General features: G+C 44.8%; 1 protein-coding gene across 1 annotated transcript; it reads left to right on the top strand.

The window, feature by feature from the left end:
- Positions 1 to 9,119: 9,119 nt before the first annotated feature.
- ADRA1A (adrenoceptor alpha 1A) lies at positions 9,120 to 23,581 on the top strand (the record flags this gene model as incomplete). Its single annotated transcript, XM_079547413.1, has 2 exons — positions 9,120 to 10,002; positions 23,061 to 23,581. 2 exons carry the CDS (start codon positions 9,120 to 9,122, stop codon positions 23,579 to 23,581), a joined length of 1,404 nt encoding a protein of 467 aa, XP_079403539.1.
- Positions 23,582 to 24,596: the final 1,015 nt, after the last annotated feature.

The raw sequence follows: 24,596 nt of genomic DNA, 5'->3' as shown, positions 1-24,596 counted from the left end.
GTTCAGAAAGAAGCACAGATCTCACGGGCCAAAAACTTAAAACACTTAGAAACCACATAAAAAAGTAAAATGTAGAAACTGTGATAAACACAATGGCAAGAAAGTAAGAGATATCAAGGGAATCACTTGTATCATGCCTCTCAGATGGCATTTATTAGGTGATAACAACCACATAAAGCTAAGACAGTGTTCTCAACAACAATAAATGCTGACTATCTCCAAATGCAGGCAACATAAATGTCAGTCAGAGAACTGAACAGAACCCAGAAGACCATGACTGGGGCTGAGTGGCCAGATATCTGAGCTGGATTACAGAGCATCACGCAGGAGCAGTGCTTTTTCTTTCCATGGGTCTGGTTTTCCTTTTCCTCTGTGTGACACCAGTCAGCACAAGTGCACAGAGCAGCTCATGGTCCTGCTCTGCAGCCCCAACCACGAGACATTCCCTGTCTCCAGATAATAAACCTGTCCAAACAGTGGGATAATCTGATCCCTTTCACGTTTGTGGGTGGTAATCAGGATGTGGCCAGATTAGTTCCTAGAAAGAATCAGCAAGAAGGACACACATTTTCTTATGATTACACTCCGTTTCTTGAGAAGTGTGCTGCTGGCAGCTGTGCTGCAGTCTGAAGAACAATAAACAGCATCATGGATCATTTCTTCTCTGTGAAGTGGATTTACAGCACAATAACCCCATTTCTTCTTTTTTTTCCCTGCTTTCTCCCCAAGTACTTTGTCATTTCACATTGGAATTCAGTAACTTCTGTGGCAGCAAAAGATGTCAGAAATCTTTGCTCTTTTGATCTTTGATTTATTATTATACTAAAAACAGATAGGGAACTCTTGCCATATCTGTCCTTATACACAGGTAACCCAGGAGGCTCAAGCCAAATAACAGCAGAAAACAAAGAAATTGCTCCTCCACCTTCTTTGTGTAAGACTATTCCTTGCACAGAAGTTGAAGAGCTTCAGATTAATTTAGTACTTTGCCCTATTTTTAACTCACTTCCTAATCCACACGATGTTAAAAGCGGAATCTTGCGAATCGCATTTGGGTTCGTGTAGAGTTTCATGATTGCCCATCATGTAGCTCCTAGAAATCCTCACTAAAAGCTCATTATGAATATTTGTATTTTCTTTTACACTTTTTCCCCCATTACTGAATCATGACTGCTTAATAGACAGTAAGCAGAGCTGTGCTTGAGCAGAAGCAGATGGGGTTTTGCTCTGCCTGGTGATGAGATGCAGAATGTCATGTTGGTTTGACACCTGGATACTATTCTTTGGATTTGAACTCACTCTTAGAGAAGGGAGCAATGTCTAGCAAGAAATGGCATCATCAAATGGCTTGGATTGCATGGGACCTTAAAGGCTGCCAAGTTTCAATCCTGTTTTTTCCTTCCTCTCAGCGCTGAGATGCTCCTTTGTAACACAACCGTATTGAGAGTTCCCTCTTTGAAAGGAACCAAAGCACACAACATTCATTCTTTGCATCCTCTTGGTGAAGCCTCATCCCCTATGGTCTGTAGGGCAAGAAAACAGCACATCATGCCTCCCTCTATAGGATTGCACCGTGTGATAGCAAAGCCACCTCTAATTCACATGCAGGATCTTCCAGGGGCACTGGCTGGAGTGTGAACAAAATGCATAGTGCCGTTGAATTCGACTCCTCAGCACATAAAAACATTTTTGCTTTGCAAACCTAATTACCATTCCTGACTGTTTAAGTTGTGAAATGTCAGGCAGTTGGCAGGGTTTGTTTGGATTTGGGGCTTTGTGCTGTTTCTTTGTTTTTCTTAAGATGTTAATTTGCCGTAATTGTGTTATGCAGTCTTAAGAGCCTGGCTCCAAGGAAGGGAATTATTGGTGTGTGCATTTTAGTAATAATGATTAGAGGACCAGAAAAAAAAGAAAAAAGAAAAAAAAAATGGAAAAACTGATACGAGAGAAGGAACACATTGCTAAAATTCTCACGTCCTTTGGAAAAGAGCTGCAGTTTGTTGCTTTAAGGGGAAAAAAGTCTGCCTGGTGTCTCTCTGACACCTAAGCATTTCTGCAACAGAATTAATTCAAGGCAATTAATGGAAATAAAAGCAGAAACGGGCAGTGACTTGTGTTGTGACACACATGGAAGCTGCTAACTCCTGCAGTTTGAAGTTCTTAAGAGGAAGAATGCACCTGGGGAGAGAAAAATAAAACACAACTGCTTGTTGATGGTACTGTAGCAATTCCTCAATATCTTAATTAGGAACACAGCGTGCTCTGCTCAGACCTGAAGCAGCTCAACCCTACATTGCTTAAGACATAATAAAGCAGACAGGCAAAGGAGCAGGCAGGTGTGGCAGAGGAGGGGTGGCAAAAGCGAAATTCACATCCCTGCCAAGCCAAAACCATAGCTGAGGGGCCAGGCTGGTGGGTTGGCTCCTAAAAGGCTGAAGTAGTGGCTTTTTCTTTTGGAAACCCAGGTAAAACCCTTTCAGGAGTCCTCACTGATGAGCTATTTTTGCTGCTGCTGCTACCCAGAGCCCAGCTCCCTCCTCCTGAATGCAAATACTGCACCCTACAATGGGGCAGGATCCCAGAGAGGAGTGCTGAGGGGTCAAGGCAGGGCCTGGGAGTCAGCTTATATTAGCGCAGCTCATGCGATTGCAGAAAGGAGGGGAAAAAACACATGTACACAAGAAAGGCCCTTGAAAATGAAGAAAGAAAAGCATCTGGATGGCTTCTTCTAAAATGGAGGGAACAGGACGCAGGGTTTTTGCTGCCCAGCAACTTTATTGGGAGCCTTTGCTCCAGTTTCAAGCTAAGAAATCAAAGCTCGGTCACACTGTCTATCATCAAGCCTAAAGCAGCAAGGTTGAAGAGATCTGTCAGTGGGATCTGTTGGATACCATCAGCTTTTTGACACCAGAAGGGAATGCCTCCTACGCTGGGTAGATATCTACTTGTCAATAAAGGCACTAATTAGCATGTGCCTCCCATGCATTAATTCAGAAAACAAATTGGCCTGTGGTCACCAAAGACTAAAACAACACAAAGCAGCTACAGCTCTCAGTATTTGGAGGATTTTTAAGGTCTAATCAAATTCTACTCCTGTGGCTGCCCAAACACTACAGTGATCTTGTCTACATGTGATGCTGACTGTTAGATCCGCTGTCAATTTGTGGAGCTGCAGCACATTCATCACCTCCATCTCATCCTGTGCTGGACCCAACCTGACAAGCACCCAGATCAGATGATGCTTTGATATATTTTGCCATTTCTGTCCCAAAGGGAAAGGGCCCAGCAGACAGCTCCTGCAGCTCCAGCTGTTGGCTTCAGCAGCTTTGGGTTGGGAAGATGCTCCCTCTAACACACCACAGCAATCACTTATTGATGCAACATTATCACTGATCATTACTATAAAGCTGCTGACTTCTCCTGGTTTGGGCCCTTCCATTTCAATCTCCGTCAATAGCTGTTGTCAGTAAATAATGGGGAAACCTATGCTTATGGAAAGGTTGATGGAGCACTACTATCATATATCCTTTCCTTAAACAATTTTCTCTAATGTTGCTAGCAAACAATTGCTGCCTGGAGGTGGCACTGGGTGAGATGAGCTTTGCATTTGCAGTCCCAAAGTACCACTGGCTCTTCATCCGTGAGAGGCTCTGTATGTCAGCTGTAACTTATTGCTGTACTCTGAGCTGCTTAGAAGAAGAGACAGTCAAAAGGTGAGCAGAGAACTTCTACTCCAGGACTTTTGAGAGCTGTGCATCTCTAATGCAGCGCAGGAATTCACTGCTCTGTGTGCTCTGAGCAGAAAAGAAATCCTGCAGACAGCATACAAACACCTGAATCAAGTGTTAAAAATCCACCTATCTCTCACTGTGTTGTTTGAGCGCACTTTCAGTGCCCCATAGCCATTTTCCATATTAAAGACTCATGTCAAGCTAGGGCAGAGGAAAGTGGCACTACAGGAATGCTGCAGTAGCATCATAAGAAAGGACCCAGCTCGACACAGGAGACAAAATAGAAAAGAGCAGAAGGGATGAAAACTAAAAAAAGCACTTTTCTCTGGGTGGATTTCTACAGCAGTGGGTAAAAATCAATCTTTCCCAGGCTACAAGATGGCATTGTTCTCCAGACGTGGTTAGACTTGATCGTATCACCCAAGCAATATGTCAAGGCACTCCTCATGAGGTACATGGAAATAAACCTCTACCAACGTCTCTATTGATTAGGCAGCCTTCAGAACCACAGCCATCACGAAAAGCAGGGCCCCAAATCTTCGCCCACTGCGAAGTAAAAAAGCACTGCTGACTTTAATGAATCTGCCTTGCTTTACATAAATGCATGGCTCCTATCTGCCTGGCAATCTGCCCGTGCTTAAGTGAGTCAGGAACACGGTGAAAGTCCCCATGAATCCCAAGATGGAAAATTTTAGACATCTGTAATACTTGGACATCTCATTATTAAATGACTTTTAAATAAACACACAAACCTGTCTTGTTTGAAAGTTTTCAGCCCAATTTATCTTCAGCTCAGCTGTGCTACAGGCTCCAGGCTCTCCTAATCTCAAAAGACAGAGGAATATGTCCTCTTCCCTCCAGCTGAGGTTTACTACAGAACACTGAGCATCACTTGCCTTTGGGTGGGCTTTCTATCTTATCCAAGCATAAGAAAAACCCAACTGAACCCTGAGGGTTTAGCAGTAATCTTCACCACTTTCTGAAAGACGACCAACTCCAACCACACCAAAGCCAACAGCACAACAGAGAAGAGCTCCTCCTCTTCCAGCATCACAGGTCGCATTTCTTGACTTCCAACATTCCTGCTGCTTTATCCTCAATCATGATCAATACAAAACGTCTGAAGTGGACTTGTGCAACTCCAACACATCTTGGCAGAACTAAGTGCAAAGACTGTTCCATCAATCTCAGCTGTACTGGTCATCCTGCCCCATCCATCTTCATCTGACGGCACACACAGACCATCCTTTGTTTGATGAACCTTCTGACATTGGACTATTTGTGCTCTCTGGATGTATGAGTTCTTCACTGCAATGCATTAATTCTTCTCTGAGGATTTTCGGGAATAAACTGCTGTCTGGAACTTCCTTCTGCTTCCCTCCATTCCAGAAAGACGTCCTCCAACAAGGGTATTACTCACAGGGAGCTGGTATGCCATAATAAAGGGCTGTTAACTGGAGCTATGAATGTAAATTTATTTCCATAGTGCATTTAAAAACTTGGAACAAGCCAGCACTATGACGAGGTCATATGACCAGTAGAAGGAAGACCTTGGGCATGGTCCATCTGATCCTCCTCCTGGGGCTGTTTCCCATTGATTGAGTGAAATAGGGTTCAAATTGCCTCATCCAAAGGCAGGTACCTAGAACAGCCTTTAGGATCTTTAGTAACTCAGACTTTCCTTTATTCATTTAGATTTCAGTCTCTTAACATCCTTTGTTACTCAGGGAAATAAGGACCATGACACAGGGTGACAGTGCTGTCTGTATCAGCTCAGGGCCTCTGTGTGTCCTTCAAAACAAATTTGGAGAGCAAGGGACACAAGTGCCAAGAGGACTGCAAAGCATTTACACATCTCTTCTTGTCACAGTTTGCAGGGCTGTAGAGGTTGGAACTCTCAAACCTCTTCCTCCCCTCACTCCCCTTCTCATTTCCACTCATGGGAACTTTTGCTCTAAAATGGAAACTACAAATGATGCAGTGGCTGAAACTGTCACAAGGTAAGGATGACCACCCTTTTCCAAACTCGTCCACACAAATCATACACTCATGTCAGCTGCTTCTACATTTTTCCCTTGAGCAGCAATGGCTGCCCAAGAAGAAAGCTGAGCCCAAAGCTGCTGGAATAGTGATCACTTACAGACAGCCCCAGCTTTCATAGGGGAATCTGAGCATTGCTTTAGGATTTACCTCAGTTCAGGAAAAACATGAATCCAGGCCTCCCTCTCAAGGGACCTTCTTGCCCAGGCTGAGGAGGTGGAGAATCCGTCATGGAGAAATGGGCACGTGGCCCATCTGCTCCCCTGGGGCTGTGGGATTGCTCTCTCTTGGCCATAAAATCCTCTGCTCCCCTCCTTTCCCTTCAGGACGCTGGTTGAATATTCATCTGTTCATCATCAGTGACTCAGGGCAATTTTTTAAAAAAATGCATTTGAAAGAGAACCATATGAAAATGAACCTCACCACCAAAGCACATTCTGTTCAAGTGACCTCATGCTTTGCTTCCCCAAACATCGCCTTAAGTCCAGGTATCACGTTCCTATTTCAAATTGCCTCGGGGGCTCTCTGCCTCCTTGAAGACAAGTGGGAGGAAGCAGCAGGGATTTGCAGTGCACACATCCAGGATTTCCCTGCCCAAGAAGGAAAGCCCCCAGTGCCAGTCACCGTGCTGCATACCCAATGCTCCATCCCAGTTGCAGATAACAGGCAGCAATAGCCACGCTGCTCCTGTTCTTTCCTTCATGCTCCATTTGTCTGGCAGGCAATTCTCTGTTCACATCACCACAAAAATTACTTGTTAGCCTGTACCACGAGAATTGCTCTCTAAGCCTGCAAACAGCATCTTGCTAGCTGGCTTCCACTTTCTGATCTCTGCAGGAACTGGCATAGGGAAGAAAAAAAAAGAAAACAACACTGAACACACCACTTGGCATCAGATAAGTGCTCTTTCTTTCTGAGCAATACGGGAACGGCACGGGATTACGGTAACGCAAGGATACTGCCTGCTCCAGCAGCAGAGCAGCAAAGTTCCTGCTGCTCCTTGGCAGCGTGGAGCTGAGTGCTGTGAGTGGTGCTGTGCTGCCAGGGATGCTGGAGCTGAGCCCCCCCCGGGCACTGGGATACTGGGAACCAGTGTGAGTCATCACAATGCTGGTGGGGAAGGAGAGGAGCAGGGGGTGTGCAGGCAGAGAGTCCCACCTCTGCATGAAAAGAGGAGGCTGCTGTGCTGTGGGGCTGCCCACCCCCTTCCAGATGCTCAGAGCTGCGCCGTCTGCTACAGACTGAGGTGAGTGTGTGCTGGGGGGCACAAGGGGTGAGGGTGTGTGCTCTTTCTCTGCATCTTATCTCCCCACAGGCAGAATATCACCTGGTTGCTTTGGAGCATGAATATCCATCAGGCATTTTTGCTGCATCTCCTTGTCTTACCTTGAAGTTTAGTTCCAGGTGCTTAAAAATCAAGTTGGACGATTGCTTAATTTCCTTGTCCACCAGCACCACTATAATGACTGCAGTTACAGTGATTTCAGATGCTCAGTGCCACAGCCTATTTTCATTGATGTGCTTATTAAAGTCTATCATTTGGGGGTTGGAACCCACCAACCTAAGTCATTGTTTCATTCTATGGTCTCCTTTCTTGGAATTATCCTTCTACTCATTCCCTCTTGGGGAAAGGAAAATACAAAGACTGAATTTTGTTCCACTGCAGGGAGGGCAAATTCCCACAGTGGAATACCTCTCCACGTCCCTCCCCCATTCTCCCTGTTACAAACGGGGCATTCCAGAGGTTCAGGGTAAGAGTTGTTCCAGATCTCTTTGCCCAAAGGAAAATGTTGTTTTGAGACCAAGCTACATGACATTTCCTGCTGTTCAGTGCTGGAGGTGTGATCTGAGGGACTCATGCAAAGACCTGTGCTACAACACTCAGTCTTACCTTAGATTTAACTGGAGCGTTATTGCTGGAGGTTTTTCACATGTCCCATCAATACTTTGGATGGGAACGTTGAACCTACATGTAGGTGTTGGTTTTCAGCTGACATATGCAGTTTCCCTTTGTAGCCCTGAGTCTCAGCTCCCAGCTTATCCTCACTTCCCCATCTGATGTACCTTTTCTCCATATTTAGTCAGCCGAGGCTGAGTTTGTCTTCCAGAGACATGAAATGTTGTCTCTCTCAGTAGGAAACTTGTCCCTTGCAGCATCTTCTGCTTGGCAGAAATTGCTTTTCCCTATAGATTTCCAAAACGGGCTGTTAGCTGGACTAACGAGTAGTTTGGTGTGTAAACAGAGCCACTTAATAAAGAAATCTCAAATTAAATTCCAGACTTACAAATCTGCCTCACAGTTTGTAGTCCCAAATTGTGTCCTGCAGGCTTCTCTCTCCCTGAGCTGCTCTCTGCAGGTGAGCTGATGGTTGGGATGGATTGCTGTCCTAAAGGAGAGCGGACCACTGCTGACAACGCAGTAAGAAAAATCCAGGCGACAAAATTCACGTTGTTTTCATAGTTGTTAAACAATGCTGGGCCGAAAAAGGTTGGTTCCACCAGCTGCAGCCAGCATGAGAAAGGCTCCCTAAAATAGCTCCCCACTCTATTCTTATATGGGAACCATAGCAGTGAGCAAACGCTGCTTCTGGGAATCGCATTGTGCCTTTGTCTCTTCCAGGAGTTGATCATCTGAAAGGAGCACAGCAGCCTGCATCAACAACGAGGCAAACTTCACTCTCCTTCAGAGCCAGAAGTGGATGAAAACCAACTTCAAGGAGCCCAGCTGCCAGCTGCTTCACACGCAGAGGCTCTGATCGACCCTCAGACCCTACAGAGCAGTGGTGGCACACATCTCAAGTGACACTGCAACAGCCTCCACCTGGCCAGGCTTCTGCAAAACCTTTTTGTAAGACAGAGTCAAGGCTAGCAAAAGATAATTTAAAGCACGAGTGACTATTCCTCTTTGGAGAAACCTGGATTTGAGACCCTATGGGATGTTTTTTGCTACTTAAATATTGACTCTTCCCAAGGAGACAGAAATGACTTGCACCTGTGATTCCAGTACTTCTCATCACATTATACTAGAAAGCAGGAAAAGCAGCCTCAGTTTTATGTAGCCTCATTTCTGCAACCCAGGAACAATGCAAAAGGGGTTAAATCTGACTTGCAAACAGTGGATTTTAGCTGTGCTGGAATGGTAAATATTTGGGAAGAAAAGTAGGCTTTCTACTATGTTTTTGGATCCTTCTCATTACTCCTGGTGCTGCACTGCTGAAACTTTCTTTAAAAATCTTCCACCCAGCAAAGCCAGGCAATGTTGCCTGTAGGACATTCTGAGGACTGATCCCATCACTTTTTCTACCTGAAAAGGGCGTGAAGTACAGTAGCCATTTCCAGTCACTCACCATGGTTTTCCTCTCTGGGAACTCATCCGACTGTTCCAACTGCACCCACTCTGCAGGGCCCGTGAACATTTCCAAGGCCATTTTGCTGGGTGTTATCTTAGGGGGGCTGATCATTTTTGGGGTTTTGGGTAACATTCTGGTTATCCTCTCTGTAGCCTGCCACAGGCATCTTCAGAGCGTCACCCACTACTATATAATTAACCTTGCTGTAGCTGACCTCCTCTTGACATCCACTGTCCTGCCCTTCTCTGCTACTATGGAGATTTTGGGCTACTGGGCCTTCGGGAGGATCTTCTGTAACATCTGGGCAGCTGTCGATGTCCTTTGCTGCACTGCTTCCATTATGAGCCTCTGCATCATCTCGATAGACAGATACATCGGGGTGAGCTACCCACTGCGATACCCCAGCATAGTGACAGAGAAGAGAGGCCTCCTGGCCCTGCTGTGCGTGTGGGCACTGTCTCTGGTCATCTCCATTGGACCTCTTTTTGGATGGAAGGAACCAGCACCCGAAGACGAGACCATCTGCCAGATCACCGAAGAGCCCGGCTACGTGCTGTTCTCCGCGCTGGGCTCCTTCTACCTCCCGCTGACCATCATCCTGGTGATGTACTGCCGAGTGTACGTCGTGGCCAAAAGGGAAAACAAAGGTTTGAGGTCGGGGTTGAAGATGGAGAAATCTCGTTCTGAAGCAGTGACCCTACGGATCCACCGCAAAAACGCCTCCGAAAGGAGCGGGGCCACGGCCAGTTCTAAGAGCAAGCATCACTTCTCAGTGCGTCTCCTCAAGTTCTCCAGAGAAAAGAAAGCGGCCAAGACCCTGGGAATTGTAGTGGGATGCTTTGTTCTTTGCTGGCTTCCATTTTTTGTAGTCATGCCTCTTGGTAAGTAATGCATAAACCCCTTCTACGGCCCCTTCCCCCAAAGGAGGGCCATGCGTTTGCCTGTGTTCAATAGAGCCGATCAGAAGAGCGCTGAGGGAATTGTTTTCTGTTGGAAAGCTGTCAAAAATCAAAACATGCATCAAAACTGAACATGAAAAATGAACGTGTCAAACCTAGCCAGGCAAAGGGAAGCTAAAATGCTGAAAAGAATGAAATTGATTTTGACAGCCTTTTTCCACAGAGAAAATACCCAAGGACTTATTCCTGATCAGTTCTGCTTTAGGAATGGTGTTTTAGGTGTTTGTGTTTATATTCCAGTTTGCAGCCAGTTCTTAAGGTGATATAAATTTATAAAAGGTCAACACATAAAAGTATTCATGGTCTAAGCAGCAGTTTACTGTTTGGGGACAAAACTCTCTAAGTGCTCAGAACCCATTAATTCCCCGCTATGAGAAATAATCAGCTCCCTAATAGAAGGTGTCATGCTATGAAATACCATATTCCAAATGAATGTATTTTTAATTTATCACCCATCCAGCCACAGCACAGCCGTGAGGATCCTCCAAACTAATTTTACACTTCTCTGGTTTGCATCCTACGTGGAAACCCACTGGGCACACTGGCCAAACACCGGCTGCCGTCTCACCCTCCGTGCTGAATACAGATATTCATTCCTCAGCCATAATTCTAAAGGGGTGGGATGTGTTCTGCTTTGCTATCATGAAATATAAAGTAATCAAAACCTTAATTAAACTTTGCTCAGTCACCTTTGATGTAGTTTCAGGATTCAGAACCAGAATGCTAATTTTATGACTGCATCTGAGCGTGGCACGTCACATAAAGTTTGCAAAGCGAGAGCTGTATTAAATGCTGGCTTTGGAAACAAGGAACCTTCCATCTGCCCTGTCCAACTACAGCAGCTTTTCTCGCAGTCTTGAGGCTGTATAGGAAAAATAAAGTGAGGCTGCAGGCTGCATGGAAATTTTAGCTACTAGTGCTACACTGAGTACAATGAGAAGGGAAAACGATGCTTACCTAAGCACTAAAAGGTTTGGGAGATTATTTTCTTTTCTTACACCTTACAAAAGACGTTGGGTTCTTTTTCAATTAACCTCTCCTGGATTAACCCAGAGCACCTGGTTGTTTCCCAAAAAAAACATCACAAATGTCAACACACACACACACACAAAAAAAAGTATGGATTCCCTCTCATTGGTCAATTAGATGGAGGTGATGGAGCAGGAGTTGGAGTCTGAGCTGTAGCAGTTGCATAAGGGGAGCTCTGGAAAGGCTGGCTCTGCTGCCCAGGGTGTCAGCACGTTGGAATGCTGGTTGCCAAGATGCCTGAAACATACCCAAAAAGGGTTTAAGAGAACACATCAAACACACTACTTTTCATCTGCTGTGCGGCTGCACACACGGTGCTGTTGTTAATTTGCTTTGGATTAGGAAATTTGCTTGATTGAAGACCAGCTTTGCATCTTCCTTTGATCCCTTATAAGGCAACTTTCTTCAGGTTATTAGCTTCCCTGTCTTCGTGGAGTTGCAATGTTGTTTTAAAAGTCTTTCAAAATGACTTGTTGATTTGTCAGAGACAAGGAGATGTTAAACTGACAAGGGGTGCAAACTAAACAAGAAAGCATCCTGAGGCAGGCTGCTCCACCCCAAACAGTGTCAAGATCCCCTCACTTATCAGTCTTGCCAGCTGGGAACCAAGGAGCAGCTAGAAGCACCTGGCTCACTGAAGTACACAACGAGCAGGGGTGGAAATGTTTGGGGTGTAGGTACAGGGAAGGCAGGAGTAATAAAAGGAGATCGAGAGTGGGATAAAGGCGTGACATCCAGATCAGCAGATACTGCCGAAAATAAATGGAGAAACAATTTGAGTATTCCTGCCACATGACAATATCTTAATTGAAATCAGTGTGTAAAATTGCCAGTTGCAATCTATGTGAGTAATGTCTTACCTTCTTGGATCCCTCCATGGGAATGAGCATTATGTTCCATACACCTCCTCACTTGGCTTCGATGGTTGTGGAACAAGCCAACAAACAATGATCTTGTTGCATGGAAATAAATGAGGTTAGGGCACTGGCATGCAAACTCAGCTTTCACAAAATGTCTCTAATTTGAAAGGCTGTCACAACAGCCCGTTTCCCCTGGAAGAAGACAGGTTTTCAGTTCTTTGCGTGCTTTCTCTCCCTCTTTCCATCTGATCAGTGGACCTGCTCCTGGTCGCAAAGTTTTCCTGTAGCAACTTCCTAGAACTCAGCCTATCCTCACAAACCAGTTCTAACTCAAATTGCAATTCTCGTGTTCCCGTTGCATTCCCCAAAACTAGACCCAGAAAAGCTCTAACTCAAATTGCAGTCTTTGTGTTCCCCTAATTGAGTCTCAGCTCCACTCTAGACAAATGACTTTCTTAGCACAATGTGAGCTTATTTTCCATCATGGGTTAGACTGATGGAAATGCTGGTTCAGGTGGAGCAATCCTCCAATACATTTAAGCCTAAATAAGAGTTTAGTCTGAGAACCAGCAAAACAGTGAGGTTCTTTGTGACCAGTAACCTTTTTGAACGATACCTTTTCTTACTGAGCCCCAGTCCTCTCTGGCCCCCAGCAGCGGAAATCTGATCCCTTTGGTCTGCAAATCTCTCTTTGAATTCTTATCATTCCCCTCACAGAAGAGCTGTAAACCCACTGATGAATGAACTTTGCACAGATACTTCCTAGAAATGTCACTGCCTGGGAAGAATTGTGTCCAACGCTTCAGCTCTTGTATTGGGTTTTAAACTAAGGAGACTGAAGCTCACATGCATCTACATCTCTCTATAATTGCTTCCCAAGCAGATTTTTGGGTGTATCTGCCAAATTTTCCTTATTTCAGGCATCAAGCCTTTCTATAATTATAGAAGGGATATATTCAACAGAAGAATGTGTTGAAGAATAGATAAATCTCCTGCTTAGGAATTCAAGATTCCTTGTCCACCTCTCATTCAGCAACGACTTAGGTTTGCTCCCAGGGGGCCTATAAGAACATCCTACCCCACCCAGGCAGCCAGGTATCCATACCTTCAAGTAAGGATAATTCTCTGCACACAGCTGTTGGTCTCACACATCTCCCATATCTGCAGCCTCTTTCTCTTACTTTGACCATTATTTCTTATTAGCAACACCTTATTCCCAACTGCTGGCAGCCACTTAAGTGAAAACCCATAGCACCTGAGCTTCCTTGGTTAACAGCCCTGCTTGGAACTGCATGGTCAGAACAGTTTTGAAACAGTTTTTTCTAGTACTGTCCATGCTTTGGTTGAATCATAGAATCAGAGTATTTCCACAGTTGGAAGAGACCCATAAGGATAACTGAGTCCAACTCCTGTCTCCACACAGGAGCACCCAAAAATCAGACCAGAGGTAGCCTTACATTTGGCTCCTTTTTCAAACCATAATGCATTCAATTCAAGCAGCTGAGAGGAGCTTTTAGCTTTCCCACACTACTCAAGACCTTCTTACTGCAAAACATTTTGGTTTCATCTCGGTTATCAAATGAAATCCTGCTGCTCATCACGATTGTGTGACATTTTAGCAGAGCTCTTTAAGACCACGACGAAGTGAGGTTCAGGTTGGATGTTAGGAAAACTTCTCAGAAAGCATGGTCATTGGCACAGGCTGCCCAGGGAGCCACCATCCCAGGAGGCGTTCCAGAACCATGGAGATGTGGCACTGAGGGATGTGGTCAGTGGGCATGGTGGAATGGATTGGGCTTGGGGATCTTGGAGGTCTTTTTTGACCTTAATGATTCCATGAAGAAACAGTGCCTTGAGGACAACAGTATTACTTTTTTGATTGGAAACAATGAACAGTGAGCAGCCAGGATCTCTGAGGCACCAACTACAATAGGCCACCTGAAGCTGAACCTGAGAACAGGTTTCTGGAGCAGTTAGAAAGGTGAGGAGAAAGGGCAGGGCCAGCAAATGGGCCAGCAGCCACCAGCAAAACATAAAGCAACAAAAGAGAGTCAGCCCAGAACCAAGAGCCTGACCTTATAAGCAGCAATGGTGTGTGTGGGTAAAGGTCACAGGTGGGGCTCTCAGGGCTATGGCCCTCTGCAGTGATGGAATAACAGCCTGTTTCTGATGCTTTAAGGAGGTGATTGATTTTAGTTATAGCACCTTTCTTGGGCCCCAATCAACTCAGCTGTAAATTAGTTTTGGAAACCAGCGGCAGCCAGACACAATGGAGAGGCTTCCATGTGCTGTCACATGCAGAAATTCATCTGCCTTGATCACACTGGGAAAGGCATGATTGAGCTGCTCTCTGTGTTATAAAGCTGGGATAATGCACTTGTCTGTTAGGACACAGTACTTCCCCAACGCTGAGCTTTGAGGACCTGCCTGGTTTGTATTACCAGTGAAAAAAAAACGTATCAGGTGTATCTTGATGGCTTTTGCTCTTTTCAGGACTGTCTGAGGTTCCATTCATTATGTTCTCTTGTCACAACACATTTTGATCAACTCCCACTGCTGCTGGCTGAGCCACCCTCCATCCTGCCCACTTATTGGCAAAGTTGTTGGGCTTTGGGCCGTGTTCCTTCTCATGACAGAGTTGGGTGAGAGGCATGAAGTGGGTGCCTGTTCTGTCCGTGTTTTTTTGTAGGAGGAAATCAGCTCCCTGTCTTGACATTCACACTCTGCAACTCACTGTTCACTTCCTGCTGATTCCTTCAGACGCTGGTGCTTTAATAAGCAAAAATTGGGAATGGCTTGCAGAATAATAGAGTCCAGCTTGAGAGACGGCGCTTTGAATATTATTTTTAGAGTCTTCTGGGGTCCAAAAAAGGGGAAGGTTTGCGATTCACCCATTTCCAACCATTTGACCAACAGCACGAATGGGAATTGTACTGTGTGAGATTCAGAAGTAAGCTGGGATTTGTCATTAACAGGTTAACTGCAGGTGCCAAACAGAAAGTCACCAATTTCCTGTAGAATCAAAGGCATTTTGCTTGGTGATGCTGAAGTAATGTCTAATTCTGTGAAGGCAGTGCCAAAATGTTTACATGTCAGGAGAGTAACCCCATTTACTGATGGGGAAAGAAAGGCAGAGCAAGTAAAAGCTTTCCTAGGGAGGACAACTGTATGAATTGCACCACTCTTCCAGGTGAAAACAATGGAACTGCCTTATGCTGGCATTTCATGCCATACAAAAATAAAGCTCCTTTCACTGAACCATCTCTTTTCTCCTGTAGAATTGGCCAGATGGTCTCATAGTGGTAAACAGAAGGAGATCCTCCTGTCCCTCCAGCATCAACAGTCCTCAGCGCCATCATGGCTGGGCTGTTCTGAGAGGCAAGGATGGGAATCCTCCTTCTTATCTTTGTTCAGCTGATAACACCTGAAATAAAATGAATAAATGCTGGGACAGCCTTGCTCTACATAGTTTCAGAACATGCTGAATTCCAGCCATGGTGAGAATATTCAGAGCTAGATTCCCTATGATAGCATTTCAGTGTGTTGCCTCAGCCACAAAAAGAAATTAAGGGGGAAAGAAACCCAGAATAGAGCCCAAGCTACAGAATGGTGGGTCAGAAAGAAGAAGGGTGTTTGGCACTCTTTGAGTGGTGGATTACAGGGCTGTGTGTTAAGACATTGAGTGGGGAGAAAATAAGCCATGAAATAAAGAGTCAAGATATCTGTATGTTTTGTCTGATCTCAAGGGGTGTTTTTGTAAGCACAGTAAAAACAGGTCTTGTTGGTGTAAGCCAGTAACCGCTATGCTGCACCCAATGGCAAAAATCCCATCGACGTCCCCATGGCCAATATTTCTCTGCTGTCACCAAGCCCTGAAATGTGTCCCACTGACTCATAATGCAGCAAAGCCGGAGAAGGAATTGCTAACATTAATAGCCATTCAAATGCCAAGCAGGGAGAGAATGTGGAGCGAGTTCTGCTGTGTGTCGTGATTCACATCTACAGCTTTCCTGCATGAGCTACCTGTCAAGAAGAAGGCTCATCCTTGTCTTCAAAATGTTCTTTCTCTGTGCAGTCACCACCTGCAGGCACCTGGAGTAAATGAACCACGAATGTCATTTTCACTCCCTGTCCTCTCAGACATCATGGTGCTATTTAGAATTCATTAGGGATTGAAAGGTGATGAATAATTCTTCCTCCCCACTCAGCAGATTTCAGGGCTTGTCTTTGATTTGGATGCATAAGGGCTGGACAGTCAGCTTTTGCTAAGGAGCATAATTCCAGTGTAGCAAACCCCAGGGATTCCAAATCACGACCAGCAACCAACTCATCTTTTCAAACTGTGCTCTGAACCATGCCATTGTTTTGGCTTTTCATTTCTGAAGTGAAAGCTAAGGTTTTGTTTTAAGTGCGTGCCTCCAGGAGCTGGGGCTTTGGGAAGAATCTCCAGTATCATAATAACATTAGCGAAGAGATCCTGAATAATTCCACAGCAAGGGAGCTGGAATTTCACTGGCAATTAAAACAATTTGTAAATCAGTGTTATCATTTGGGCTTACATGGGTAAGAAAACCTCAGTTCACCTTCCCATGTTTTGGGATGTATTTTTTTTTTTATCTACTTTCTAAATCTGCATCTGCACACAGTGAATCTGGAAATAGTTTCTTGGTGAGACGTTTGCTCTTTGCCAGAAATATCAGCCATCCTAAGTGGGTACAACATGAAACAGAGCATAAATTTGGCCTGAAAAAATCCAAATAATCAGAGCACCATTCCCAGGCTGACCCACTCCTGGTGTCCGTCTGTCCCACCTGTGTCCTTTGGAGATACCCACACCCTGCAAAACGACACGGGGATCTGAATTCAGATCCTCGCTTCTCTGCCTGTTGCTGTTTATCGCAGTTCAGAGAGATCCAAACACAAAGCCTTTCTCATTTTCCCCCCGAATCAGCCACAATAATCTAGATCCTGGGACAAGCACAGCTGGAAGTGTGCAAGACTTGACAGATGCAGGCTCTTACCCTTCCTCACATCTCTTCTCACTCAATTACTTAACCACCGTCCTGCATTTGCTGCACTAATATGATCACAAAAAATAACAGAAGCGTTTCCTCCGGTTGAAGTGTGCTTTGATCCCATTTTTGTTCCCACGGAAGATGCTTTCCATATGGGTGAGACGTGCAGGGATGGAACATACGTGCAGAGGGCAGCTGTTGTGTGTCGGCAGCAATACTTACATATAAATGCACTCTCCGTGGGGTGGCTGTGTTTGACCCGAGGTGCACAAAGAGTGCTGGTCTCATGGAGTAAAGTTCACTGCTAACGTTGAGAACGGGAACATGAGATGAGGCCCATTTGTGAGCATTGGCAGCACAGAGATGTGGAGTCGCTGGTCTGTGGGAAGACACTGGGGATCCTCTCTGCTGCTCCATCCTCCTTTTTTTAGGGCAATTGCTCTGGGACAGGACGGATCCCATAGGGCCTGAGCTCTGTGAACACACAGCTGTTCCTGTTTTCAGCTTGCTGTGATTGCAGATGCTTAATCCCAGGTGTCACAGGCAAAAGGTGCGAGGACTTCAGACTTGTGCAAGCCACAAATGCACTTTTCCTGATTCCCTTGGATGCTTAAAGCCCTGCCAACACAGTCCTGACAAACAGCACGTGGTTCTGTGCTCACAACGTGCAGGGTACTGCTGTTCTCTCCCAGGTGGGATTGGACTCAGTGATCATTATGGATCCCTTCCAGCTCAGGATATTCCATGATTCTGTCTGATTCTGTGAGTGTACCCATACCACCCTGCCTGCCTTTCCCCGAGCTCTGACTCAATCACCAAATTTACACCATAAAAAGAGGAAAAAATCTAGTGAAGCTAAACAGAGCTGTGAGATTTAGCTGGATTTTAACAACACAATGAGGTCCAGGAGCCATGAAAATCTATAGGATCTTATTCCTGTGGTGCTAATGGAGATGATACAGCGTAAACAAGAATTTTCTTTAGTCTGGGAGCTGCTGAGTCCCTATCAGCTGTCCGTCAGTGAAATGACGTGTGACATCAGTGCTGGCTCTTAAACAACCTATAATCAAGCAGCTCTGTAACTTCTGACTAATGACACAGTCAAATTGCATCTCTGGGGCTGAATTGGCACTTACTCACCAGGAGGTGCGTGGAAAACTTCTCTCTCAAAGCTGAAGAAACCTGAATCTGACAAACAGGAAAATAAATGGTGAGGGAAAGGAATGCAGTCCTGGCATTTTAGGGGTATGCAATGAGATATTTTGTGGCAAAGGATCTCAGGACGCTGGTAGCACGTTCTATTTTATTTAATTTTTATATAGCAAGCAATTGAGTTGTGCTACTGGCTTTCTATAAAACTCAATTTACTGAAAACAAAGCAGGAATTTCAGCATCCTTTACAATCATAGACTCATAGAATCTCCAAGGTTGGAAAAGACCTCTAAGGTCATCCAGTCCAACCATCATCACCAATACTTCCCACTAAGCCAACTAGTCAGCCTACAAGTCAAAGGCATTAAGAGATCAGCCGAAGTTTCTTTTGGTTCCAGCACAAACTATTGGGAGATAATGGAAGATGAAGGCTCTGAGCTGTATCCAGTTTTGCCACTATTTATTATTTTATTCCAGGAAAGACATTAAGACCTCCACACGTGGGATCTTTAGAGGCCAGGAGGCAAAAGAGGTCATTACTCCATCCTCCTATATGTCACCTACCAAAGGGTGTCACCTCATAGTGCCTCACTGCTGCATAGGACACAGGCAGCCTTATGCTGTACACCTTTAAAGAGAAGAGAGCTCACCACTCCGCTGGGTTATTTTTTCTCATGGTTAATAGCAGTCATTCTTTAAAAAAAAAAAAAAGTTTTATTTCTGCTTTAATCTTGTCTGGCTTGCACTGCCAGCCACAGCCTGTTTAAATGTCTCTGCACATTGAACAAAATACTTTATCATCAGGCTTAGCAGCACTGTTTGAATATTACTCCTACTTGCTACCAGTTCCATCTACCACTGATATTAACCATGACAACAATATCACTGAACATTTCACTCCCAGAAAAAAAAAAGAACACGCTCTTAGTATTCCATGGAAAGTGAAATGGCCCCCAAGAACCTGGGCAATGTGATGTTTTTCCTGTTTTGCCAGGTATTTGGGTAGACAGCATAAAAGGTTATGGGATGTTTCTGAGCTGTGGGCAGAACCAATGTTTGCAATAGAACAGCACTGCTTTCCATGCCCATCTGGAGAGGGCACCACATTTCCCAAGAGGCACTAAGCAAATACCAACATGTCCGTGGCCCTTGCAAAGTGCAGAAGGATTCAACTCATTGTACAGGAAATTTTGGGAATTGAAATGATTTCTCCACACTGCACTGTAGTTCAGTAGCTCAAGGTTTAAACATGCTGAACTCGACTTATAGCACTGAGGAAGATGAAGTTGCTGGCACAAATAAGAAGGAAGTCCACATTATCTCTACTCTGATTTTACTTTTAGCTCTGTTACATACTGGGTCTGTTGAGTACCAGTTCTATTGATGATGTTTCTTTGGAGCTTGTCCAGAGAAGGGCAGTGGTGCCGTGAAGGGTCTGGAGCACAAGTCTGATGGGAAGCAGCTGAGGGAATTGGAATGGATCACTCTGGAGAAGAGGTGGCTCAGGGTAGAACTTACTGCTCTCTATGATGCCCTGAAGTGAGATGGTGGGGGTCAGCCTCTACTCCCAGGTAATAGCAATAAGATGAGAGGTGATGGCCTTCACTTGTACCAGAGGAGGTTCAGGTTGGGTATTAGGAGTGAGTGGTCATTGGCACAGGCTGTCCAAGGAGCGGTGGGGTCACCATCTCTGGAGTAGTCTCAAAACTGTGAAGATGTGGCACTGGTCAGTGAGCATGGTGGGACAGGTTGGGGTTGGACTTGGGGATCTTAGAAGTCTTCTCCAGTGCTAATGATTCTATGATTCCATGTTTCCTTCTATAGGCATTAGTAATGCTTCGTTTACAGGACAGTGTTCACATATAATGAAACCTGGAGGCAGAGCTGGTCTTAACCTACGAAACATGATGGATAGCATGACCAAATGCCCAGCAGAGAGAACCTGCTGTCCCAAAACCCAAGTTGCATCCACTCCTGGAAAGAAAGAGTTAATGACAACACGTGATGGGACCCACTCACAGCAAAGTTTGTACGCTGTCAGTGCATTTGTTGTACTCTGACAGTGTGTTGTTCCAAGGCAGCAAATCTCTACACCAATGTACTAAAAAAGGCTGCGTTAATAAATTAGCATGCTGATTTCCATCTCCACCCCCCTCAAAAGAACAGGAAAAAAAATGAGCAAGAGGCAGACTCTGACACTGGCTCTTCACTATTTTTAGCAGACTTTGGCAAGGCACTCGCATTCCGTTTCAGGCGAACCAGAAGTTGCAGCAAACAGGAATTGTTATTGTTTACCCATTTTCACACTCAGCCTTACACCTGGGCTTGTTTCACCTTTGTCTTAGCACAAGATGGGAGAGCAGTGCTGCACCTAAGTGGAGAAATCAAGGAAAAACGGAGGAGGTTTGGGACATTTTGAATCCTTTCGTACTCTTCATCTGCCAATGACTTCAACCAGAAAGCTCTCCAAGAAGCTCATTTAGTTGTTTTCATAAGAGGAAAGTGATGCTAACTTGCTGAGAAAAATCCTAAATTGCAGATGTACCTGCTTAGACTTAACTGCAAAATATGAACTGCTGTCTTGACATTGTTGGTCACAGAAAATGACAGTGTTGAAAGCGACAGTGGAAAAGCCATATGCAGCAGCAAGAGGGGAGTAGGGAGCCCCATGTCTGGTGTTTGATGAGCGATCCCAGGGCGGATACCTGCAGGCAGACCCCAGCACCTCTCCCCCTGCCCATCCCCTGTTTCTTCCATAGGGGATGGAAGAAAGATGGCACTGCTCTGCGTTTCGCAGCAGAGGCTGTGCTCAGCAGAAGCAGGATGAGCGCATCATTAATCACACTGCACTGTTTGTGTCCCCTGGTCCAAGCAGTGTTTTGATACATTCCCACACGGGCAAAAACACCCTGAGAATTCCTCGCTGGGTTTTGCCGCTTGGAAGCATTTGCTGCCCTCACTGTCACTTTGTTTGGCAAAGAAAGGAAAAGATTCAGAAGGAGAAGATTCAAACCAAAGTTCAGCACTCTCAGGATTCAATTAGAAGGCTCTTGTTGCTTTGCAAGCTTTTCCAGAATCAGCGGAGGTCCAACAAACAGACCAACCCCTGTCAAGCCGAGGAGGTGATGCAGAAATCAAGGAAACTATCGAGGGTGTCAAAGGCATTGCCATCAAAATCCTCCACAGCATCTCTTCCTGAATGCACACGGTTCTGATTTGTGAGGGAAAAGCAGGAAGGCATGTGTACATAAGTGATAAAAGAGCAATTTGTTAGAGACCTGACTATGAAGTCCAAAATAAGCCAATTACGATTCTGTGATTCTGTGACACCACGATATACTTGCTGGGAAATTATTTTGCTCCCTGTGCCCATGATAAGCAATTGCAACTAATTGCTGTCAACACAATGATAGAATCATTTTCCTTTTTTCTTTTTTTTCTTTCCGTTTCACTGGAGTTAAGTAAGAAGCAGCCTTTCCCTTGACAGCATATGGGAAATGTTTTTCTCTTTTTTCTCATTCTGGATCCACTTTGCAAGACTGGTCTTAGAAGTGCTGTTATCACTTATCCCGCCCCCGCATCGCATGGAGTTTGGTTTTCTGTTTCACTCACACTCAGGCAATATTGTTTTTATTTCCAAGCAGAGAGAAGTACCAAAGAACTAGAGGATCCTGTTATAGTGGCTGGTTTCCAGTGTCATTCAGGAAAAGCAACTAATTTCTAAGTGCTGCAGCAGCAGCATTGACTCTTTAACACCCCAAGTGTGTCTCTGTAGCTCTATTGTTACATCTTTCCATCAGTAAATCTCTTAAGCACTTACAGACATCCTATTCAAATAATCTTATAAGCAAATTATTCATATCATTTAATAAGCAAGCTAAGAATTTGCTTCTAAAAGCAGTAAGGGGCTTAAATTTTATTTGAACAGAAAAAAAAAAATAAAATGTTTGGCATTGGGAAGAAGTCACAATATTTTAAATCAGATATCAAACTAAATCCTTTGGTATCAGTATTATCATTAGGAGTTGGACAAGATGACCTTGGAGGCCTCTTCCAACCTTAATGCTCCCATAGCCTACTTTTAAAAACGCTGTTAGCAATGCTGTTTCATCTTCAGTTGGCACGGCCACTTGGAGTTGATACAGTGTCAATGAGTTCCAATAAATGCACAGCCAACGGCTTTGTCACTCATTTGCTGAATAACCCCTGTCAAACCACCTCTAGTATTTCGATGCTGTTCTGCTTCCTATAGAATAAAAAGGCCCACAGTGCTCTCCTTGCTAAGGACCCATCTACATTGCTCTTTGGATGGTCTCTGGGAGTTAAGATTGCAGGTAGATATTACTTTGTTATGCATTTCAACTTCAGACCATTTCTCCAGTGTTCAATTTCTTCTAATTTCTCTGCATTTCAGATGCATGCCACAAGAAAAGTTATTTCCTGAAAGGCTGCAAGAGAAAATGAGCTCCCAATATCTAATGCTTTGAAGACTTCTAGTTGGTCAACCCAGTAATCCAGTACTCAGACTTCCAAAATGCTCTGATTTCCTACCCTTTGAAACCCCTTTTGATGACCTCCTCAACATGATTGTTATTTGGCTAACTGGTCTTGAATGAGAAGTTCTAGAGGGAGCAATTTTCCTTTATTACTTGCTATCTGTTCTCTTGCCTCAGGCTGTAAATGGGAGAAGCCAATGCTTGTATAATGAAGTGGGTGTCTTGAGCCTTGAATTGATCTCTGATAGCATCCATGTAATTGTACAGCATCATGCATTCTGAAAGACTCTTTCCTGCAGGAATTAGGCTTTAAGTCATAAATTTTCCAAGACAGAGCAGAATCTTATTTATGTTTTTCCAGTGTTTAAGTTTCTTTGGTTACCTGCAATTTCTCACTGCCTTAACACTCTGTATATTTTCCATTTTAGGTTCTTTCTTTCCTACAATCAAACCCCCGGACACACTTTTTAAAATAACATTTTGGCTTGGATATTTAAACAGCTGCATCAACCCCATCATCTATCCATGCTCCAGTCAAGAGTTTAAGAAAGCGTTCCAAAATGTCCTGAGAGCGCAGTGCCTCCCAAGAAAGCATGCAGCGAAAAAGCAACCCCCAAGCTTCAACCTCAATCATCCCAACAGCCAAAGCGTGGGAGGTGGCAGAGGTGTGGTCCGCATCCCCGTCGGCTCGGGAGAAACCTTCTATAAGATTTCCAAAGCCGATGGGGTCTGTGAATGGAAGATTTTCTCCGCCGCGCAAAGCGTGCCAACGAAAAATGCGATTCCTAAGGACAAGTCCAGCTGCACTGCTGCCAAAGTGAAAAGCAAAGGCTTCCTCCAGGAGTGCTGCTGTGCGGGCACTGCAGGGAATGCGGTGCATGAAAACTGCAAAGTGCCAACCATTAAAATACACACCATGACCCTCAGTGAGAACGGGGAGGATGTCTAAAGGCTCTGCCAGTGTGAGGCCGCTGCCTTTTCATTGGGATTATCCATTTTGTTGGGGATTGGAGTAGATGCTATAGCAGTTGAAGGAGTTGGGATGAGGAGTTAGCATGCTGGAAAAGAGAACCAGGCCTTGTGGGGAGTGATGGTGGAGTGTTGGTAGCCTGAGGAAAGCCCTTTAAAGACAGTGAATGGCTTCAGTGGATGGTGAGCGCCTTCTGCTCTTCCAAGAGACGTGGTTTCCCTGAGATTTAAAGGCCTTGTTTTCACTGCATTTCCCTCTTTTAAAGTCCAGCTGCTCAGATTTAGATGTGATGTGGGAGCAAGAGCCAACTACAAGGACGCCGTACCGATTTCAGCGTGGATGCCTGCAGACAGCTCCAAGTTTAGAGCCAATTCTGTGACTTTATTTTTTTTTTTTTTTAATATATAGATGTACAAACATTGATACAGCATCCAGGAGAGCTGAGGTTGGGAGGCTCAGGTCTTGGGACAGTGTTTACAGATCTCTGCTTACTTTTTGTTAAGGGACTGTGGACAAGAATGCATTCCTACCGTGTCTTGCCTCTTTTGTTCATCTCCGGCTTCATTTGGGGAGATCCTACAGCCCCTGCTGAAGAGCAGGCAGCTCTTGGGGTGACACCTTCAGCTGGGCAGTCCCATTTTGTCCTCAGTGTGTCACATCCAAGCATTGCACAGCAAACGCTCCTCTGGCTCTTGCACTGTTTGGAGTGGCTCTGAGTTTCCCTTGGTGCTGAACATGTCAGTAAGTTGTACAGCCAAGAGAAACTTGATCCCAGTGGTGTACTCCTCTTAGCTCCAGAGACAAGAACTTTTCTGCTTTACACAATCAGTCTCCTCCAAATCCCCTGATTGAAATGAAAATCTGCATGCATCCTAGGTGTGTTTGAAACGTTTCTGCACTTTGATGTCTGATAAAATTCAAAAGGAGGTAAGACATCATCAAACAAGGCTTGAACAGGTCTCTTCTATTCATCCGTTTGTTTCCCTTCTTCCAA

The sequence above is a fragment of the Tetrao urogallus genome (genome assembly GCF_951394365.1).
Source record: "Tetrao urogallus genome assembly, chromosome: 27".
Lineage (NCBI taxonomy): Eukaryota > Metazoa > Chordata > Aves > Galliformes > Phasianidae > Tetrao > Tetrao urogallus.
This window is presented reverse-complemented; position numbering and strand designations above follow the sequence as displayed.